Here is a 19,595-nt window from a genome sequence, read left to right as displayed (position 1 = left end):
AGCAGGAGAAGCTGAGGGAGAAACTCTGTTTCTTGAGGCCTTACATAGTTCGCAGGAAAGGATATTCATCTCTGGTAAGTCTGCAAAGAGAAAAATACATTTCCTAAATATTAAAGAAGGTCCTTATCACAGTTTAAAGAAATAACAACATCAATCGGTGAGAAAATTGGGGGGGGGAGACGTTAAAGTTGCAGCAGCAAGTCCTTTATATTTAGAATAACTCAGAGGGCTGTGTCTAATGTGAAATTTTTGGAAGACTTCATGAGAATGATCAAGCATTTTTTTAGCATTTTACATTTTTGCCTTTAAATGTTTTAATATAGTTTTAAGGACTTTAACTGAAACACAGTCAACAGCAAAACTGATAAATGCAGCAGACGACCTCCCGCTGCATTGAACAGCAAATGAACATCGAAACCGGATAGTTTCTCAGATGGTGGAGCGCAAATATTCAATTCAAAATAAGTACTTAAGTTGTTCTGGGTCTGATGTGTTTGCAAAGCCATTTTATTTCTTTTAATATTAGAAAGAAACAACAAGATTCAGACTACCCTCTATGAGCAAGCACTTGGTGACAGTGGGGAGGAAAATGTCCTTTTTAACTGGAAGAACTGGGCTAAGGGAGGGGAGAGGGAGCTGGCTGAGGAGAAGGAGACAGGACAAAAGACGCACTGTGAAAGAGCGCCAGATATTAATAATAATTAATGATTAAATTCAAGGAGTTTTGAGGACATCCTGATAATAATGAGTCAAAATAGTAATGCCTGTAAGAATTAAATAACTGAACTAGTTTTTCAGGGTCAGATATAAAAACAATTTTGCAGCTTGTTCTTCTTCTCTCAAACGACTCATTTTCTGAAAGGCTGCTTGCAGGTAGGAAGAGGAAATTCTTTTCAACAAATCTGGCAGAAGAACGCTACCCAGGAGGGTTCGTTCCCAGTAGGCAGATGCTAGCAAGTCTACACGGCTTTGAATCATGAAACTTTGTGCAGAGGTTTTCACACAAGTCTCAGTTAGAGGTAATCAATGGTGCTGGGTATCGTCACTGATTTCTAGAATCGATCCGATTCACAAGGTCTCGAATCGAGGAATCGGGGGAAATTTTGCCCCAGTCAGAAATATTATAATTCAGATCATGCATCTGTACATTTCCATATTTTTATTTCTGTAAAAAGAAAGATGACACTTGCGAGACTTTATCAAAGGTGTAAGCATCACAGAAGATGCCTTTGTGTCAAAGTAACTGAGGATAAAACACAGAAAAACGTGAAGGCGACTTTCCTGGCCTGGGATTTTATAAAAATATTCTGTGTGCAGTAGATCAAAAACGAAAGAAAACCATTAATCAACATATGAACATTGCCTGATGCTGCTGAAGTGAAACAGAGCAAAGTTACAGAGGTTTTATTAGAGACACAGCTAAGAGTTTTGCAATTTTGCATAATTTTAAAAAGTTTAAACTTGTTCAGTAGCCTATTGAACAGCATAAAAGGAGGATACAGCTGGACAGCTCGGACTGATAGCTTGCTCCATAGCGACTGACGCTGTCATCATCACAGGGTAGCTTTATCTATATATCTATAAATCCTCTAAACTGCATGTTTTTTTTTTTTTGTTTGTTTGTTTTGTTTGCAGGCGGACAACTTTGTGGATCATAATGAGAAGGATGAAGAGGAGTTGAAGACTGAGGGGAACATTGATCAGGAGATGGGCAGCTCAGTAAGCAGCCAGCTGGATGCAGATGGAGGTGGCCAAGACTTGGATGAGCCCCAGTCTATGGACTCTGCCCCGAGCTTCGCCCCACTTCAGTGTCCACAGCCTCGGGTCACAGAGGTCGTGTCTCTGAGTTGTCCGCATCATCGCGATGAAGACAATCAACCTGTTAAAACGGCACCCAAACACGACGTCCTCAACCAGTTTGCTGAGGTCATGCTGGCTGACATGCGGCAGGTTGAAGACCCTGTGCTGCTTATGAGGCTCCGCAGAGACATCACAGACCTGGTGTTCAAAGCGGTGGAGGAGGACATGCGGAGGCGGTGTGTTCAAGCGCCATCCTCAGTGACTGGGAATGGCACGCAAAGCTGCTGCAATCCTCTGCAGCTGTATTCAAACATCTCCTGGAGCCAGAGGCTTCTGAGGAAGAGGAGGAACAAAGGGCATAGGACTGGAAGCAGGTCGCAGAGGCGGGAGGAGAATAGGAGGGTGTCCAGGAGTCAGTTAGCACCACCTGTCGATCCAGGGCAGTCAGCAGAGGGGTTGAGTGCAAACGGGCCTCAGGTTATTCTTCAGGTGTTTGAGATTAAAAAAGATGGGGAGCCAGATTTAGTAAAGATTGAAGATGAGCCTTTAGCCATGGACTGACTTGAGAGTCTGTCGGGGCAAGATGAGCAGGGTTTGGAGGGATGGAAGAGAAGGCTGTCGTTTATTTTCTAGTTTTTCTTTTATTTTTGGATCTTTCACCTCAGGGCCACCATAGCTAGAATTTAAACTAAAGACACATCTCTGCCTTTGCAAAGTAAATGTTTATAAGCCTGTAGTTGAACTTTTGGATGGTCTTCATTCAGAAAACTGAATAAGATGAGGAAATTAGCTTTAAACACAAGGCAGCTCTCTTTGTTACCCAGCTAAAAGAAGAAAAAAAAACTTGTCTGAATCTTGTTTGGATTTTCTGTTGTGAATAAAGAATCTCTTGTTTTCAGCCTTGTTGGCCCTTTTCTTTATGGATTAGTAACCTGTCCAGCTCTAAACACAGCTGTGATGGATTTATGAGGAAATATTTGCAGTTTCCCCCCCTGTCCTGCAGATGGAAGCATGGAGACCCACCACAGACCCTTTCCCAAAAATTCGAATATCATGGAAAAGTTTATTTTCATAATTCTATTCAAAACATTAAACTTTCATAGATTATAGATTCAGAGCCCACAACTTAAATGATTTCAAGTACTTCAAGTAGTGTTTATTTGTACATAATTTGGGCTCCCAGCTCATAAAACCCACGAAAACAGGATTTCAAAAAATTTGAATGCTGTGAAGACCTCACCATTAACGTCTCATTTTTTGCAGGAAAAAAAAAAGTGACTGAGTGAAGCGATTTAATGACACCTGGGGAAACCTGTGCAGGTGCTTTCAGGTTAGTAGATGAGTTATGTGTGAAACTCCGTTTAAAACATTCATGCCCTGTAAAATTTGGGCTGATGTCTTCACAGTATTCTAATTTTTTGAAATCCTGTTTTTGTGGGTTTTATGAGCTGGAAGCCCAAATTATGTACAAATAAGCACTTGAAATCGTTTAAGTTGTGGGCCCTGAATCTATAATCTATGAAAGTTTATTGTTTTGAATAGAATTATGGAAATAACCAAACTCTTCCATGATATCCTAATTATTTGGAAAGGATCTGTAAGTCACAGCTCCTCCTGAACTAACAGGACTGCAAATTAAACCCCAAATTTATGCTTATACTTTTTAAAAAGGCAAATTTCTACCTTAATCCTAAAACAGTATTTCAAGACTAATTTATTATTCCAGCATTTCCACCCTGCAAAATTAACATTAAAGAAATTTAATTTTTAAAATGTATTTATTTATTTTTTCTTAATAGCGTCTTCAGTCATTTGTGCATACATTCATTTCCATCAATGTATGCAAACTTCCTGCCACAAAAGAATATATCTTATTTGTTTATTTAAAAATAAATAATAAAATCAATTAAAAATTGTAAAAAAAAAACAAAAACTGAGAAAACGGGGAAAAAGTTTTTGGTGATTTATAAGTAAAGCTTGCTGATAATGTGTTTTAGTACCCTAACTGTAGTGCCTTAAATGTTTCATATTATTTAATGATTATTACTCCACACTTCAGTGTTGATTATCTTTATTTCATTATTTTTCCCGTGTTCAGGTGTCTTTTCTTTTAGGCATTATCTCGGTTGTTTTCACAGCACGCGGGGTCCTTTTTGATTTTCAGTCAGGCGCTGCGGGCCGCTATCTGTCTCTGTTCCACTGAGGGGTCCTGAGCGTCACTCACATACACACGTGTGCGCCGTGTTCTCGGTAACCATGGCGGACCTCCAGATGAAGCTTCTCCGAAAGAAGATCCAGAAGCGAAACGAGAAGGACAGAGAGCGCAAATTGCAGAAGAAGAAGCGGGAAGACGAAGTAACAGGAGAGGACGGAGAAGAAGGAGAAGATGGTGAGTGTTTGATAGCTAGGTAAACGCTGATGTCGCAGGCTAAGCTAACAGGTAGCGCTCTTCCCTGGTCCGTTTCTAACTTTTTTTACTCCAAGGTTTAAATCTGAGTTTGGGTTCACTGTAGCTGCGCATGCAGGTATATTTTCTCTGCTACACAACTGCATGCGCATTTCGCCGCATACTAGCTCAAAAGATTAGTATACAAAACAATTTAGCTAGCACTGTGCTAACCAGGCTTCCAGAGTTTTCCTTTGGGGTTTATTAGCAACAAACTTTGATCATACTTCCAGTGAGTCTGACGGTGAGCTCAAACGGCCTCCAGGAGGAGGTACCCAGAGAGCTAAAGAAGAAACAGAAGAAGAAGAAGAATCAGGAGGAGGAAGAGGGACCAGTGGAAGGGACCAGCACAGAGGAAACTCAGATGAAGAAGAAAGCGAAAAGGAAGCAGCTGGCTGAGGGTGCTGAACCTCCAGGTAAAAACAGAGCCCTTTATACGGGTAACACATTCAAGTTTACTTTGTTGGTGCTTCGGTTAATGTCCGTGTTCTGATTGAAGCCGTGAAAAAGAGCAAAACTGCAAAAGAAGAAGAAAATGGGGAGGAGGACACGGAGGAGGAAGAAGTAGCAGATGACAATGGAGATGCAGCTGCTGACAAACCACAAGAAGAGGAGGAGGAAGATGAGCCTGAGCTGCCGTGTGGACTCACAGGTACTGAGTGAATCAGGTTAATTGCATATGAGGCGGTTAACAGGAGAGGCCGGCTCTGCCGTGCTGCCTTCATGTGTTGCCCGGTCGCTGCTTCCATCGTGAGCCGGGTGTCAGCTGAGGCATACAGAAACTCTTACGGTGGTCTTTGTGGGCGGCGTCTTTAGTGACGCCTCTGACAGGAACGACTGTAAGGACACGCTGAATCAAACCGTATCTCTGCTCTGTTTATAATACACACTGGACACTTCCTTACACCTGTTCAGCTTGGGCTTGCTGATATGGAAGAAAAATTGTATCACAATTTTTACATCTTAGTCAATAACTATATCACAATATTATAATATAATAATTCAAATCACTAAAACCACTGTCAAGCTTAAAGATTCCTTTTTGCTCCTAAGTGAAGTTGAGGTTACTCTTGACTTGAATATTATTTATTTTCTACTGGAAAATGATAAATGTACTGTAAATGTGTTTTCAAATAAAATAAACAGTATTTATAAGAAACTAAAATCTTAATTCTGACCAGTCAAAAGCTTCAAGATTTATAGAAGAACACAAACAGAAGAGAAAATAATTTTTTCTTTGGTCAGTTTTAAGTGAATAGTAAATGGCCTGCATTTGTATAGCGCTTTACTCAGTCCCTAAGGACCCCAAAGCGCTTTACACTACATTCAGTCATTCACCCATTCACACACACATTCACACACTGGCAATGGCAAGCTACATTGTAGCCACAGCTGCCCTGGGGCGCACTGACAGAGGTGAGGCTGCCGGACACTGGCGCCACCGGGCCCTCTGACCACCACCAGTAGGCAAACATGGGGTTAGTATCTTGCCCAAGGATAATAATAGAGATATTAATTATTAAATGATAATAAAAAAAAATCTGCAAGGTCTTTCATTCGTACAGGGTAAAACAGCTTTAACTTGTTGGGAAACAATTTAAATCATTAGGCGGCAAACATTGTGTATTTGTAAATAAACAGCTTCTGGTGGAGATCCACTCCTGCCTTGTTCTGCATGTCCATCTGTTTTTTAAGGACTGAGCGTAGATTCTGGATCAGACTATGTTAATCTAATGACCTCTGAGTCACTTTGCCTTGTGACATGGGGCACCGTAATGCTGGAAATTGCACAGAATGTCACCAAATTGCTCCTGGATCACTGGAAGAAGTTGATCTTTGAGACTGTTTTTAGTCTGGTCAGTCAGCAAAACCTCACAACTGCTTTTATCTTATGTCTTTTTATGATGACATTCAAGTATTGTACTAAATACATTCGTGGCAGAAGCACTATAAACCTGTCCATAATCAAACCATGATGTAATGTGAAAAATCCACAATTCTCCGTCTGTTTCAGGGGCGTTCGAGGACACATCCTTTGCCTCTCTCGCCAGTATAGTTAGCGAGAACACGCTGAAGGGAGTGAAGGGCATGGGCTTCGAGCACATGACCGAGATCCAGCACAAAAGCATCCGCCCTCTGCTGGAGGGAAGGTGGGTTGGTTGTCCATTTAGACTCTGAGCTGCTCAGCCGAGGCGGCGGAATAACATGAAATCGTTTGCTCCACTCTGCAGGGATGTCCTGGCTGCGGCAAAGACAGGCAGCGGTAAAACTCTGGCCTTCCTCATTCCGTGCATCGAGCTCATCTACAAACTCAAGTTCATGCCCAGGAATGGTGAGCTGCCGTCTGAGTCTCCTCGTCTCCTGCTTAGCTTCATCCTCCTCTTTCTCACTCACTAACTCTGTAACTGCTCTCTTTCATCTCAGGCACCGGCGTCATCATCCTGTCTCCTACACGCGAGCTGGCCATGCAGACCTACGGCGTGCTGAAGGAGCTGATGACGCACCACGTGCACACTTATGGTCTGATCATGGGAGGGAGCAACCGCTCAGCTGAGGCCCAGAAGCTCGCCAACGGCGTCAACATCGTGGTAGCCACACCCGGACGCCTGCTGGACCACCTGCAGGTGAGCAGAAACAAAGTTCTCTGTTCTTCATTCTCATTTTTAATACTTTAAGAAGAACACCGTCTGAGTGGCTTGTTCCACATCTACAGAACACGTCCGGCTTCATGTACAAGAACCTGCAGTGTCTGATTATCGACGAGGCCGACCGGATCCTGGAGGTGGGCTTCGAGGAGGAGCTAAAGCAGATCATCAAACTGCTGCCGAGTATGTATCAGTGAAAGTATCAATAAACCCAATAGTGAGAAATTTATGAACATTGATTTGGTTGATGATTTGGCATAAAAAACTTAGTTCTTTGAAGAAGCGTTTTGATTTCCAAAGCAGCAAAGTAAAACCAACTCATGAGCATTTTTGTTCAGTCTAAACGTATTTAAATCATGGACCTTAGTGACATCAAACACTGTGGAATCAGTCCAGTTTAAAAAAAATGTTTCAGGTAGAGCCAATAATGTGTCATCATGACCTTTTGGCGTAACACCAATCGTAGTTTTGAGAGAGAGGTGCTGCTGCTTTTTACTCTGTGACTCTAAAAGAGGAAGTGAATCACATGTACGGTAAATAAAGAGAAATGTGGGGTTTCCTGTTTTTGTATTTAAAAAACTGACCACTAACCTGTGACATGAAGCAGCTTCCTGTTTTATAAAGACAGATGATTAGTTCCTGTTCATTAATCAGTCAGCAAAAAAAATCCAAAATACCCATTTTCAAAACTGTCTTTTCTTTCTGCACATCTTTTTGTATTGTAAATGTTTTATTCTCATTTCTTTGATGTGCCTTGGCTTTCTCTGAAAGGCAGCTCTCCACTGCCCTAAGCTCGTGCTTTTAGTTTAATTCATTTTCAGCAAAAAAATTCCGAACATCGTCACAACCCTCAAACATCTGTCATTGGCTTTGAAGAGCTGAAAAAACCTGACCAGCGTTACCAGGATTAGCTGATCTTGGATCAAATCCTAACCCTGAGTGTAAAATATCCTGAGAGAGCCCTTAAAACTCCAGATGTTGTTAAACCCTCTCACCTATTCTGTTTACTTTCTCTCGTTGATGTTTCTCAGAGCGGAGGCAGACGATGCTGTTTTCAGCCACTCAGACAAGGAAGGTGGAGGACTTGGCTCGCATCTCCCTGAAAAAGGAGCCCTTGTATGTCGGGGTGGACGACAACAAAGACAAGGCCACAGTCGACGGCCTCGAGCAGGTACTCAGTCATAAACTGTTGCATTCAGGCCAAATCCAAAGAAGCCAGTTTCCCTTTCATCCTTTTTACTGAAATCCTTTCAGTATTTCATGAAATCACATCAGTTTTACTAGATGGTCTGAAATCACAGAAACAGCTAGAACTCCGTCTTCTTTCTCGTTGCTGATGCAGTGATCTCTCTCTCCTGTTTCAGGGCTATGTGGTGTGTCCATCAGAGAAGCGCTTCCTGCTGCTTTTCACCTTCCTGAAGAAGAACCGCAAGAAGAAGCTGATGGTCTTCTTCTCTTCCTGCATGTCTGTGAAATTCCACTATGAACTGCTCAACTACATCGACCTGCCCGTCATGGCCATCCACGTAAGTTCTCCAGACGCAGCTTACATGAATCTTATCTAAATATACAAGTGGTCAAAAAAACTGAGCCTCTAAAAGTTAAAGTTCTTTGGTTGTACCTGTGAAAAATAAGTTGGCTGATGTTAGAAGCAAATGGTTTTTCTTTTGTTTTATTTTATCCTTTGATATTTGAAGGGTGACGGTGAGCAGATGTTGACCTGCAGCTGCAGCTGTTCTGAGCGTTCCTTTGCTTTGTATCATTTCGCAGGGCAAACAAAAGCAGACCAAACGTACCACCACCTTCTTCCAGTTCTGCAACGCTGACTCCGGCATCCTGCTGTGCACAGACGTGGCAGCTCGAGGGCTGGACATCCCCGAGGTGGACTGGATTGTGCAGTACGACCCTCCAGATGACCCCAAGGTCAATAAGTTTTTGGGGGTTTTTTTGTTGTTGGGTTTTTTTTATTGCATATGCAGCATTAGTTTGTCATGTTAAATTATTGAGTTTGATCAAAAATTCCCAGAACAGGACTAATCTTAAGGTTGATTTTTTTCCCACAGGAGTACATCCACAGGGTGGGTCGAACCGCCAGAGGTATCGATGGCCGAGGCCACGCCCTCCTCATCCTGCGGCCAGAAGAACTCGGCTTCCTGCGGTTCCTCAAACAGGCCAAGGTGAGCAGACCACCTGCCTGGTCATTTCAGTTGTACGAACACATACAGACTTTTAAGCAGGATTTGCCTTTAAATTTTACATCACATATAGTTTTATAGTCACTGTTGAAGGTTTTGTATCTAAATCCTCCCACTGTGCTGTGGTGTCCCACAGGGCTCTGATTTGGGGACCTCCTGTTTTAATGTTTTTAATGGAAAAAATAGGACATGGCAATGAAAAGATATTCATAGACACTGATTGTCCCTTTTTTGTGTTGATTAGTTTTCTTTAAAGTCTGCATTATCTGCTTTATCTCATCTAGGTCCCACTGAGTGAGTTTGAATTTTCCTGGAGTAAAATCTCCGACATCCAGTCTCAGGTGAGAATTAACACTCAGCAATGCCTCAGATAGCAAAGGCAGTTTTGTGACTTGAACTCTGTCCTCCCTCAGATGGAGAAACTTATTGAAAAGAACTACTACCTCCACAAGTCTGCCCAGGAGGCCTACAAGTCCTACGTGAGGGCTTACGATTCCCACTCGCTCAAACAGATCTACAACATCAACACCCTGAACCTCCCCATGGTGGCGCTCTCATTTGGATTCAAAGTTCCTCCATATGTTGATCTCAGTATCCTTTGCTGCTTGTTTTTATTCATTATGCTTGAAAACATCTGAATGTTACAGAATTGCACGTTCATGTAAAAGGTTGTAGCTCTCCAATAGAGAGGATCATTTTTAAAAAGAAAGATGTTCTCCTTAATTAAATGTTTCTCTTCAGACGTGCACAGCAGTAAAGGAGCCAAGCTGCAGAAGCGAGGTGGCGGCGGTGGTTTTGGATACCAGAAGTCCAAAAACGTGCAGAAATCGAAAATTTTCAAACACGTGAACAAAGGAAAGAACGACCGGAGGCAGTTCTCCCGCTGAGCCTTGGATCCTGCCCCTCCTACTTTAATCCCATGAACTTCCTGCTTCAGAGCAGTCGGACTAACCCTTCTCCCTCAGACGTCTTTTATCAGTTTTCACGCTGAAACATTGTTTAAAGATATTTTTGTAAATGTTCACATTTAATCCCTGTATCGGCTATCAATTGTCCTTTCTTTCTTGTATTTGCAGCAAATTAAACCTCTAACAGATTAGTGTGTTTTGCTCATATCATTCTTTTTGTTAGTGCAAAAAAGCACCCGGCTGCAGGTTGATCAACCCAAACGTCCCAGAAAGACAGCTGAACTGAAATTTCTGCAGGATAAAAACCTGTCACTCCTGCTGTTCCTAAAGATCTACAAGAGTTTAGTCTTTAAGAGTTCTTCCTGCTGTGTGTTCAGAAAAGACATGAAAAGTACATTTTGTGTTTATTCTGACTTGGACAACTTTTTGAGGCATCCTGGTAATATGAAGGGTTCAAACAGCAGTAATAAATCAGGAGGATTTAACAGTCGCCACGTTTCCCCCTTTCACAGACAAGCTTAAGTCTCATGGAAAATGATCCTCCAGGTATTTATGGCTCGTGCCACAGCTCAGATCTTCAAAGGTCATCAAGTGTTATAATTAATTATAAAGGAGTCAAAGTCCTGTTTCTTCAAAACATCAAATGATTAAAAAAAATGTTTTCCACAAACAGGATAAATTATAAAGTGCTGTTAAGAATTGGCTGGCTTTCAGATTGTAGTTAATGAAGTGCAGTAAATTACAATGAATTTTCTTTTTTAAAAGGACTGTTTTCTGACTCAAAAGTGCTCGTCCCCTCCATGAGTGACTTCTGTTCCGTGTTTGGGGGTTAAACATCAACATCATGTAAAGAACACATTCAAAATAAAGTCCAGGGTTCCCTTTGGGTGCAGTGAGGAGTTACAGCAGTCTCTGTGTTGAAGGCATGTTTGTTTTAACTGGACGATGTAGAAACTGTTCCTGGCTGCATGTGGCGGCGTTCTTCGTGAAAAGCTCGCTGGATGTTCAGAGCATTTGAGAGGCTGCACGTCACTGAAGATGACCGCAGGCTGGATCGAGCAGTCGCCAGTCCCGTCTTCACCGTACTCCACAATCATGTTCCCCCCAAAATGTGGCTCCACACAGTTTAAAGTTACTGCGAGTGACCTGTGAGGCGAACAGAAACGAGTCTCAGAGAGCAAACAAACACTGACAGACTTTTGTTTTCTGGAAGCAAAGCAGTTAGTTTAAAGAAAAGGATTAAAACTAAACGTGGACTCAAAGGAGCTCTGTGGGACACTTAGCATCTTAGCTGCAGATTTAGAAGTTAAAGCACAAACCTCTTAGCGATCTGCAATCTCCTGATTTCCACACGTTTTAAAAAGTCATAGAAACAATTGCGGTTTACCAGCAGGAAAAACAGAGCATTGTGAGAATGTATACCTCCATCAAGGCTAAAGCTGGGACAGGAAGTGAGTTCCTGAATACCACCTGAAAGTATATGTAGATCTATCTGTAAACAAATGAAGCCAGCGTTTTAACTTTGACCTATCTTGTTTTAGAAAAGAATCCTAAAAGACTTCCTTGGTAGAGGCATACAGGAATAACTGCAGTCGCATGCCCACACACAACCAGGCTGGTCTGACTCAGATTTAATTTATCTGAAATGTAGGTTTTGCAAAAAAAAAAACAACTTTGTCAAAGACTCTAAAACCTTCTAACACAAATTAAAAAAACAACAGAATGTGAAGAATTAACCGCTAAGACATTACGTACGAGACGACTGTGGTGTTGTATTGCAAGAATATCAGGTGAAATTGAAATGTACTGTCATGTAATACCACTAAGAACCACAGGGTGGTGCAGTGAGCCAGTGTAGCACGTAATTCCTGTTAACGTGACAGAAAAAGATTTATGGAAATTCAGTTGTAGCGTTGTTTCCTCACATTCTGTTTACAACTTTAGGAAGGATTAAAAGTATCATTAATTTGACCTATTTTGCTTCAACTTATTTCATGTTATGCAGGCTGTTTTAAACAGTCAGTGTCACACCGTTTTTTCTATTCTTTGATCTCTATGATGTCAGAGAGATGGAAAATCAGAAGCTCTGCTCACTTGTTGTTCAAGCATTCTGCTTATAAGGACAGCCAGTAGGAAGGCAGTTGGCTTAAAGGGGGAGGGGCTAAAACAGCTTGTTGTCCAAGCATGAGCTAGAGAAGGATTACTTTGAACCAAGAATCATGCAAAGCTGCTCTAGCAGAATAAATATGAACAGAACAGTTCCGCCTTAAATTAGTTTCTAACGAGTGAGGACATCTGCGTCGGTTAAAGCCGTGAACGCACCGTGTTAGTAAAGCCTTTAATATGTAAACATGCCCCAAGTCGAAACTCAAGTGTCACACACGGCATGCAGCGGCAAATGTCGGACCTTAGTGGTCCACTCTGCTGGGGGGAGGGCTGGGATGGACCCCCCAGGGTGCGCCGTTCATATTCTTTCCTAAACCTGTTGTCAGTAAATGAGGAGATTGTGAGTGAGTGAGGGGGAAATTCTCCAACAATGAAACAGTTAACAGCTGAAGTCACTTCCTGCATGCAGTGGCTTACCGCTGCCGTTGTAGCAGGGCTCTGTGGTCTCCCAGTTCATGGCTTTCTGGACGGCCTTCTTCCAGCGAGCGAAGCGGTACTCGCTCTCTGTTTGTGACGAGGAAACAAGTGTAAGTCATGCCGTCATAGTAACATCCACCAAATGCAGCAAATTACACCTAAAAGTCACTGAGTGGAAAACACTGAGATTACAGATTCAGTCAAAACTGATTTAAAGCTGAAGCTGTGTAAAAATAATAAGCTACACAAATATTTCTAAGATATTCACATTTGATGCCATTGCAAAGCAAAGACCACAAAACAGCACAGAGTGACACTGTTTTGAATTTTACTGCCCAGCAAATAACAAAAGAACATTTACATTACTTGAAAAATAAACACATCTGAATATATCTGCTAATTTTAAAGCTGATGGTAAAATAAGGAACATTTTCTCTGCACAAAGAAAAACACCATCATGCGCCTGAAGGGGGGAGGAGCCAGCCAATCAACCATCAGTTATGTTGACTCTTGCAGCATGTTGCTGTCACAGGATAAAAAACAACTTTAAGTTCACTTTAATCTATTAAATGGGAAATTAATGTTTTACACAGTGTTTTATTTCACTGTAAATGTTTAACAGCATCTGGACAAACAGAAACAACGGCTGACACTGTAAATTCTAAATTACATAGTGCTGCATAACATTAACCAAAACTCGAGGCCATCCTGCTCTGTGTTCTATTATCTGCTGTATGTCCTGTGTCATGTATGTCATATGATCCCATTGCAAGCTTTTCACTCTCACAGTCTTACCCTCAGGGTTTATCTGAGGCTCGTATCTCTCAGATGTGACATGTGGGAGCTGACCGGGACTCAGGCTCCATACGCCTACGCCCTCTGCTGCCCCCGCCGCCATGGCTACACCCAGAGCTGTGGTCTCGGACATGGTGGGTCGAACTGGAGCAACGTAAGACGGACGGTTAGAGAGTGACAGAGAGACATGTTCCCCCTGAGAGCGATCAGGCTCATCACTTCCTGTATTCTGGTTGCTATTTAAATGCAAAAATTCTTCATTTTCATAATATTTTTGGTGAAATCTTCAAGTCAGTGATTTGTTTTTTAAATTTCTTTAAAAGTTAGTTGCAGGAAGTCATCAGGTTGACATCAGCCATGTTGTATTTTCAAAATAAAAGCTTCCATGTAAATGGTAAATGGTAAATGGCCTGTATTTATATAGCGCTTTACTAGTCCCTAAGGACCCCAAAGCGCTTTACATATCCAGTCATCCACCCATTCACACACACATTCACACACTGTGTAGTTTGAGGACTTCAGCCAGACTTTTTAAAGAGTCATTTTCTTTAAAATAAAATCTTCTAGTCAGCTATTGGAAATTAACTAGGTACTTTGACACCTAAGTTACAGAAATGAAAGCAGAACATAGGCAAATGTTCAAACAAAACCAAAAAACCTTTAGTGCTACACTGGTTTTTAATATATCTTCAGTTCATGAGGTCATGTTGTGGTTTTGTAAAATGTCCAAACTACTCAGGGGAGTAGTGCTGCTGTTTTTGTTTTTTTTGTGTGTTACTAGTCAGATCTATCATCCAGATAGTGCCTGATTGTTTTTTCAAAAGTGCAGACTGTGAGTAAAGAATAATCTTTACCATCAGACAGTGAGGACATTTTGTCATTTCTACATGTGACTAAACTTGTCACAGTGAACCAAACGGTCATTAGAGTCTCTAGTAAAGTCTCTAACAATCAAAAGGAGCAGCTGTTCAGCTTTGATGGGAAACATCTTACAGGTGATAAAATCATCCACTTACACAATGCTGGGAAAGTATTCTAATGAACAGGAAGATATGTGCGTGTAAAGTCAATTCATGTTTAACTGGTTAGCACAGGTACATTTCTGCCTTTACCTTCGACCTGTATATCAAAGTGTTTGTTTTAAATGGGTCAAATATCAGAATGGACAGTTTAAGGTTAAGGTTCAGCCTCGTGTCACCAGTTCCTCGATTTTAAAACACAGAGTTACTCTGAGTGTGTGTGCGTTTAGTAGTCGTACCTACAGGGATGCAGAGGATGTCGGCCTGCAGCTGCATCAGTAATCTGTTTGACGTCATCCCTCCGTCCACCTTAAGCTGCGTCAGAGGGACCCCGCTGTCCTGATTCATTGCATCAAGAATCTAACACACACACACGCACACACACTTCAATTCAACTACTGCTTTTAAACCCGTCTCTAACCCCTCTTTATTAACTCTTGTTGCATCTGAAATTCAGCCTAGCTGAAATACTACCATGCTCTGATATAGTGTTCAGTAAGCAAACCTGTATGTATCATAAACTCACGTTACACCTATGTGATCAATGCTTAGTGATAGCCCGGTTACACTCTTGTGTATCTTCTCGTTCTAGGGATGAGAAGAGGAGGCTCACCTCTCTGGTCTGGAAGCAGACGGCCTCCAGAGCAGCGAATGCCAAGTGGTTCCTGTTGGTGAACTGTGTGAGCCCACAGATGATGCTGCAAAACAGAGAAAGCAAAACTTTAATACTTTAATACAGAGACCAAACATTACCATGCACAAATTGTTCCACATTTACTACTGTGTTATTGGGCAGCACAGCAGAGCTCTGTCATGTTTTTGTGGCCTTGTGTTTTGTGTTTTTTTGTCATTGAATAGATATAGAATCACATGATCTTAAAACAACCTCTCCCCACATGTTCATACTTTGACACAGATAAAAAAAGTAAGAAGCAGACTGCTAATCTGATTGCTAAACACCGGATTTACATCAGAAGGAGCAAAAGCTTCATTTAAGGTTTTAAAAAGAGTCCAAATGTGCATCCTCCAAACTCTGTTAATGTGTCTTTTGAGGAACTGAAATTGAATGTGAATATACTAAATGTCTTTAAATATCGAGCAGCTGAGATGTTTTGTAGAAGCTCATCTGCATAAGTCACTTAACAGATCCTGACAAAAAAGCCCACCTGTTCGATTACCAGTGAGGGTGTCATCTCAGAGTTTATAATCAGCTTCCATCCTGTTTATTATTAATGCCGAGTGCACAAAATGTGGGTTTGGATTTTCCTACATTAGCTTTGGGGTTCCTCAGGGCTCAGCACCAGGCTCATAGCTGATCTTTTAACACATGCACTGTTATACATAGAAATATAGCCATTTCAACAAGCGTTCAAGCATAAAGGATTTCCTCAGTTTAGAATGAGCCTGGGCCGACTCGCTCACCCTCTTGCGCTGGGCTCCCAGTAGGGGGCGTAGAGCCCCGAAAAAGCTGGCACGAAGTAACAGCCGTACGACGTTCCTGCTGCCGCTGCCAGTTTCTCTGAAAGAGAGGACAACAGGAGACGGAAGCAGACGTGATATTCAAGCACAAACCCCAGCGCCGAGTCCTGAATGTAATCAATGGTGAAGTGCACGTACCGATCTCTGAGGACGACTGCACCATCCCCATGTTGTCCTTCAACCACCGTACCACTGCTCCTGCTATGGCCACCGACCCCTGCAGGAAACAAGAAAAAAATAAGCAGATCCCAAAAATCAGACCAGAGCACAGACAGCTGTCACCGATCAGAGTTATTTAATAGAGGCCACCACACACCTCGAGGGCAAAGCAGGCCGGCTCGTCTTTTCCCAGTTTGTAGGCAACTGTGGTGAGCAGGCCGTGGTCTGAGATCACAGGCTGACAGATCACATGAAAATTATTACTGAGAGGGTGAAATATTTCTCACTAAAATTGTTATAGCAATAACTATATATTTTAAAAACAACATCTTACCTTGGTGCCTGTGTTTCTGAGCAGGAAGCAGCCAGTCCCATACCTTTACATGAGAATAAAACAGAAGCGTTAGACACGCGATTGGTTTATTGGTGACGTTAACTCATCTACAGTGTGGGTGCGCTGGTGTTTTGATTTTTGATATTCGCCACACTTAACAGATTTGCATAGTCCTCATGAGGAGGACAGAGAGGCTGTAGTGTCACATTTTAGCAGGTTCCACTCGCTGGTTAGATTTAGAGAAAGCAGGTGGTTTGGGTTAAAACACACCTTAGCAACAGGAACAGAAATCGGGGGACAAAAATAAAGAAATGAGTACTCTTTCTGACTCCAATCAAGCACCTTTCTTGGGTTAGTTACTGTGACTTCTATCTCACAGAGTTGGTGAATCAGGAGGTGGGGAGATTACTCAGTTGATTGAGCAGGCACTGAGCGATGATTAAATCCACTGACTTAGCGTTTTGTTATAAACTGATAGATTTGTATGTTAACTGCTACAGTTTACTAAGTACTACCTTTCTTTAGAGTGAAAATAGCGATTTTACAATTTACTGAAACACAGTAGAGACACATTTGAAGAGAACTCAATCGTATCAGTGTAGTGCAATTTAACCCAGTCCACATATCCCTATAATGATATTTATTAACAGCCTCAAATGTCATGTAATGTATTTTGTCAAGTTGAAAAAACACAATCTCTGTATTGAACATAGAAAAACAACGAATTGACGTCACCGTGATAAAGAAGGGAGCAGAGTGCTTACGTGTTTTTGGCCTGGCCTTCGTTGAAGCACATCTGACCAACCAGAGCAGCCGACTGGTCACCGAGACACTGGCAGATCAAGTAGGACGTGTAAACAGTCATAGATGAGTGGATACAACCGCAAACATATCTGCTTCACCCTGGAAGCTCCAACCCAGCAGTTAACATAATTTTAAACCCACAGCCAGAAAATGACCTTTTGAAAAGGAGACCTTCCATATGCTACAGTGTGTTTCTGATCTACCCCACTAAACTACATAGTGATATGACCATTAAAATGTACCCAGAATGCACTTTTTAAGTTTCATGGGAATTATGAGAAAACAGATCAAACAACCAGGATACCAATGCTTGTTTCTGTTCCTCTACTCTACAGAGATGAAACTGCTGCAGCTCATTCAAACTACGACAGACCTCATGATGCTGATGCTCAGAGACGGTTATTTTCCTTTTAAATTGATTTGGTTGCAGCTTAAATGTGTTTTGCAGCCCTGAACTGGTCTTGCTGACATCTCCTGTACTTACGCAGCTAGTTCAGACCCGCCCACGTGTACTTGGCGGGCCTGAACTGTGAAAGAGAGTGTGAAGATACCGCTTTTGCTTGGCTTCATTACATACAAAACAAATCAGCTGATTCTGAGGTGTCACAGGGCAGATTTTTCATTGGTCGAGCGAAATGGTCTCTACTCAGAAAAAAAAAAGTGGGAGGGAGCCATGCGTTGCTCCAGCACAGCGACAGCCTCGCAGCGGAACACAGACAGATGTGACTCATTAAACAAAGTTGCATAAGAGGGAAAAGCTCTTACCCCTGAAATTGGAACTCCTGCAAGTGAGCCGGATTTCTGGTTAGGAGACAGAAATGTGGACATGTTTAGATTCTGGATAAATGACCGCTGAGCTCAGTGCGACACAAAGAATGATATGAAAACCTTTAGGATGAAACAGGAGGCCGTTTGCTGTGCAGGGAATCAGACTCGTGGCCCTGTAGCCAAGTATGCATCACACTGAGTTATCAGTGGTAATTACAGTTTAATAAAAGCTCCACAAGCATCAAAGTGAGCATAGGATACTTTTATTATTTTAACCTAACTGAACCCTTTCTAGTTTTATCAGAACTGATTATTTATTCATTAATTCCAGTCATTAAAGAGGTCGGTCCTGCATGGAAAGATACATGTAGAGGCAAAAAAAGAAAAAGAAAAATGATCCGATCAATGAGGCAGAGAGAGAAACAAACAGCTGCTTCAGCTGATCTCTGGACCTCAGTCCATAGAGCACGTTGCATAAAAAAGCTTCGACATTAAAGTCAATGATGTTGTCGGGAGATGAGATAAGAGCCGCACGGCTTCTTATCAGGATGTTTATCAGGGAGAGGCCACAGAATGGGATTTTAAACAACTCAATGAACTCCTACCTACACTCCACAAATATACTATATACACACACATGCAGAAAATATTTCTGTGTTGTGATTCACAACACACATGTAACACGTGCATTTGCACAGAAAAAAAAACTATTACTGATGAGGAGTCCATGGGCCATGGACGAGGTGCCTGCACCCCTGAAGGGCCATGGACAGAGTTTAAAATGGACCTCTGCAAGTGTGTAATTACACAAGCGGTCCAAATATATGGAAAAAATACTGCGTTACCTTATCTAAACAGTTTGTGCTCTGGGAGCTTTTTGGAGTATTTTATTCCAACTTTGTTTTATTGATTTCAACAATGACATACAAAGTTAGCAACAGCAAAGTCAATCTTGATTTCAGAACAGTGGTATGTCCATTATACCCTCCAACCCCCCAACCCGAATTCTACCCCTACCAGGTCCACACTAGACAAGACACCGCAGAGAACCAGTCTCTGCCCACACACACAAAAAAAACAACAAAAAAACCAAAACAACAACATCTCAGGACCCATACACATAACACGCATAACCCCCAAAAAACAACAACAACCACAACCCCCCCGCCCCGCAACCAAACAAACAAACAAAAACAAACAAAGCAAAAACAGAGAAAACAAAAGCAGAGAAAGGACCAAACAAAAGGAAAAACAAATAGATAAGGTATAAATAAGATAAAAATAAAAAAAAACACATTATAATGTAGCTTCGCTCAGTTCACTTCAGACTCAGGAAGTAAAGTAATGGTGTCCACCAGCAAGAGAAATGATTTCCAGATTTTGTTAAATTCCCTAATAGAACCTTTTAGAGAGAATCTAAGTTTTTCCAGCTTTAAGTTAAAGAGTACATCTCTCACCCAATGATCATGAGTTGGGGGGTGGGGAAGCTTCCACTTCAACAGAATAAGCCTCCGAGCCAGTAAAGCGGTAAAGGCTAGGGCCTGTTTGAGGGGACCAGATAAGTTCAAGTCGGGAGGAATGCCAAAAATTGCGGAGAGTGGGTTAGGAGGGACAGTCAAGGTTTGGAGGCCTATCTCCACCCACCACCACTTCCCCTGCC

At 41.9% G+C, this 19,595-nt stretch overlaps 3 protein-coding genes across 4 annotated transcripts in view; 2 read left to right on the top strand and 1 right to left on the bottom strand.

Annotated features, from left to right (window-relative positions):
* Positions 1-2,652, top strand: part of LOC102192930 (uncharacterized) — a 10,073-nt gene extending 7,421 nt beyond the window's left edge. The window contains exons 4-5 of the mRNA XM_013913623.1: positions 1-74; positions 1,636-2,652. The exon at positions 1-74 is cut by the window's left edge and continues 1 nt beyond it. Of these exons, the coding sequence (XP_013769077.1) occupies positions 1-74; positions 1,636-2,361 (800 nt within the window). The 3' untranslated portion in view covers positions 2,362-2,652. The remainder of the gene's footprint in view (positions 75-1,635) is intronic.
* Positions 2,653-3,955: 1,303 nt separating this feature from the next.
* ddx18 (DEAD (Asp-Glu-Ala-Asp) box polypeptide 18) lies at positions 3,956-10,185 on the top strand. Its single transcript, XM_005744206.2, has 14 exons — positions 3,956-4,189; positions 4,480-4,662; positions 4,746-4,898; positions 6,261-6,396; positions 6,478-6,578; positions 6,671-6,870; positions 6,960-7,074; positions 7,923-8,062; positions 8,256-8,417; positions 8,662-8,814; positions 8,955-9,068; positions 9,371-9,427; positions 9,500-9,677; positions 9,828-10,185. The coding sequence occupies exons 1-14, from the start codon at positions 4,057-4,059 to the stop codon at positions 9,971-9,973; spliced, it is 1,971 nt and encodes a 656-aa protein (XP_005744263.1). The 5' UTR covers positions 3,956-4,056; the 3' UTR covers positions 9,974-10,185.
* A 200-nt stretch (positions 10,186-10,385) lies between these two features.
* The window catches only part of LOC102213696 (glycerol kinase-like), a 21,702-nt gene continuing 12,492 nt past the window's right edge, over positions 10,386-19,595 (bottom strand). The window contains exons 9-20 of one of the 2 annotated variants that reach the window (XM_005744204.1): positions 17,933-17,968; positions 17,128-17,195; positions 16,364-16,406; positions 16,187-16,267; positions 16,009-16,087; positions 15,814-15,910; positions 15,005-15,089; positions 14,631-14,751; positions 13,373-13,516; positions 12,578-12,664; positions 12,402-12,476; positions 10,386-11,140 (exon numbers count right to left, since the gene is read on the bottom strand). In XM_005744204.1, coding sequence (XP_005744261.1) covers positions 12,403-12,476; positions 12,578-12,664; positions 13,373-13,516; positions 14,631-14,751; positions 15,005-15,089; positions 15,814-15,910; positions 16,009-16,087; positions 16,187-16,267; positions 16,364-16,406; positions 17,128-17,195; positions 17,933-17,968 — 915 coding nt within the window. In that variant the 3' untranslated portion in view covers positions 10,386-11,140; position 12,402. The remainder of the gene's footprint in view (positions 11,141-12,401; positions 12,477-12,577; positions 12,665-13,372; positions 13,517-14,630; positions 14,752-15,004; positions 15,090-15,813; positions 15,911-16,008; positions 16,088-16,186; positions 16,268-16,363; positions 16,407-17,127; positions 17,196-17,932; positions 17,969-19,595) is intronic. The other variant, XM_005744205.1, reaches the window with a different exon arrangement.

This window comes from Pundamilia nyererei, unplaced genomic scaffold, assembly GCF_000239375.1.
Source record: "Pundamilia nyererei isolate P.nyererei 1_Seehausen unplaced genomic scaffold, PunNye1.0 scaffold00140, whole genome shotgun sequence".
NCBI classification, from domain to species: domain Eukaryota; kingdom Metazoa; phylum Chordata; class Actinopteri; order Cichliformes; family Cichlidae; genus Pundamilia; species Pundamilia nyererei.
Note: the sequence above shows the minus strand (reverse complement) of the source record. Positions and strands in the feature narration are given on the sequence as shown.

What these genes read in the sequence shown, in the direction of transcription:
- ddx18 (XM_005744206.2), top strand. Translation starts at nt 4,057, where the DNA reads ATGGCGGACCTCCAGATGAAGCTTCTCCGAAAGAAGATCCAGAAGCGA. An exon ending in TGAGGGTGCTGAACCTCCAG is followed by an intron (nt 4,663 to 4,745) that starts GTAAAAACAGAG and finishes TTCTGATTGAAG; the next exon opens with CCGTGAAAAAGAGCAAAACT. An exon ending in GGTTCCTCAAACAGGCCAAG is followed by an intron (nt 9,069 to 9,370) that starts GTGAGCAGACCA and finishes TATCTCATCTAG; the next exon opens with GTCCCACTGAGTGAGTTTGA.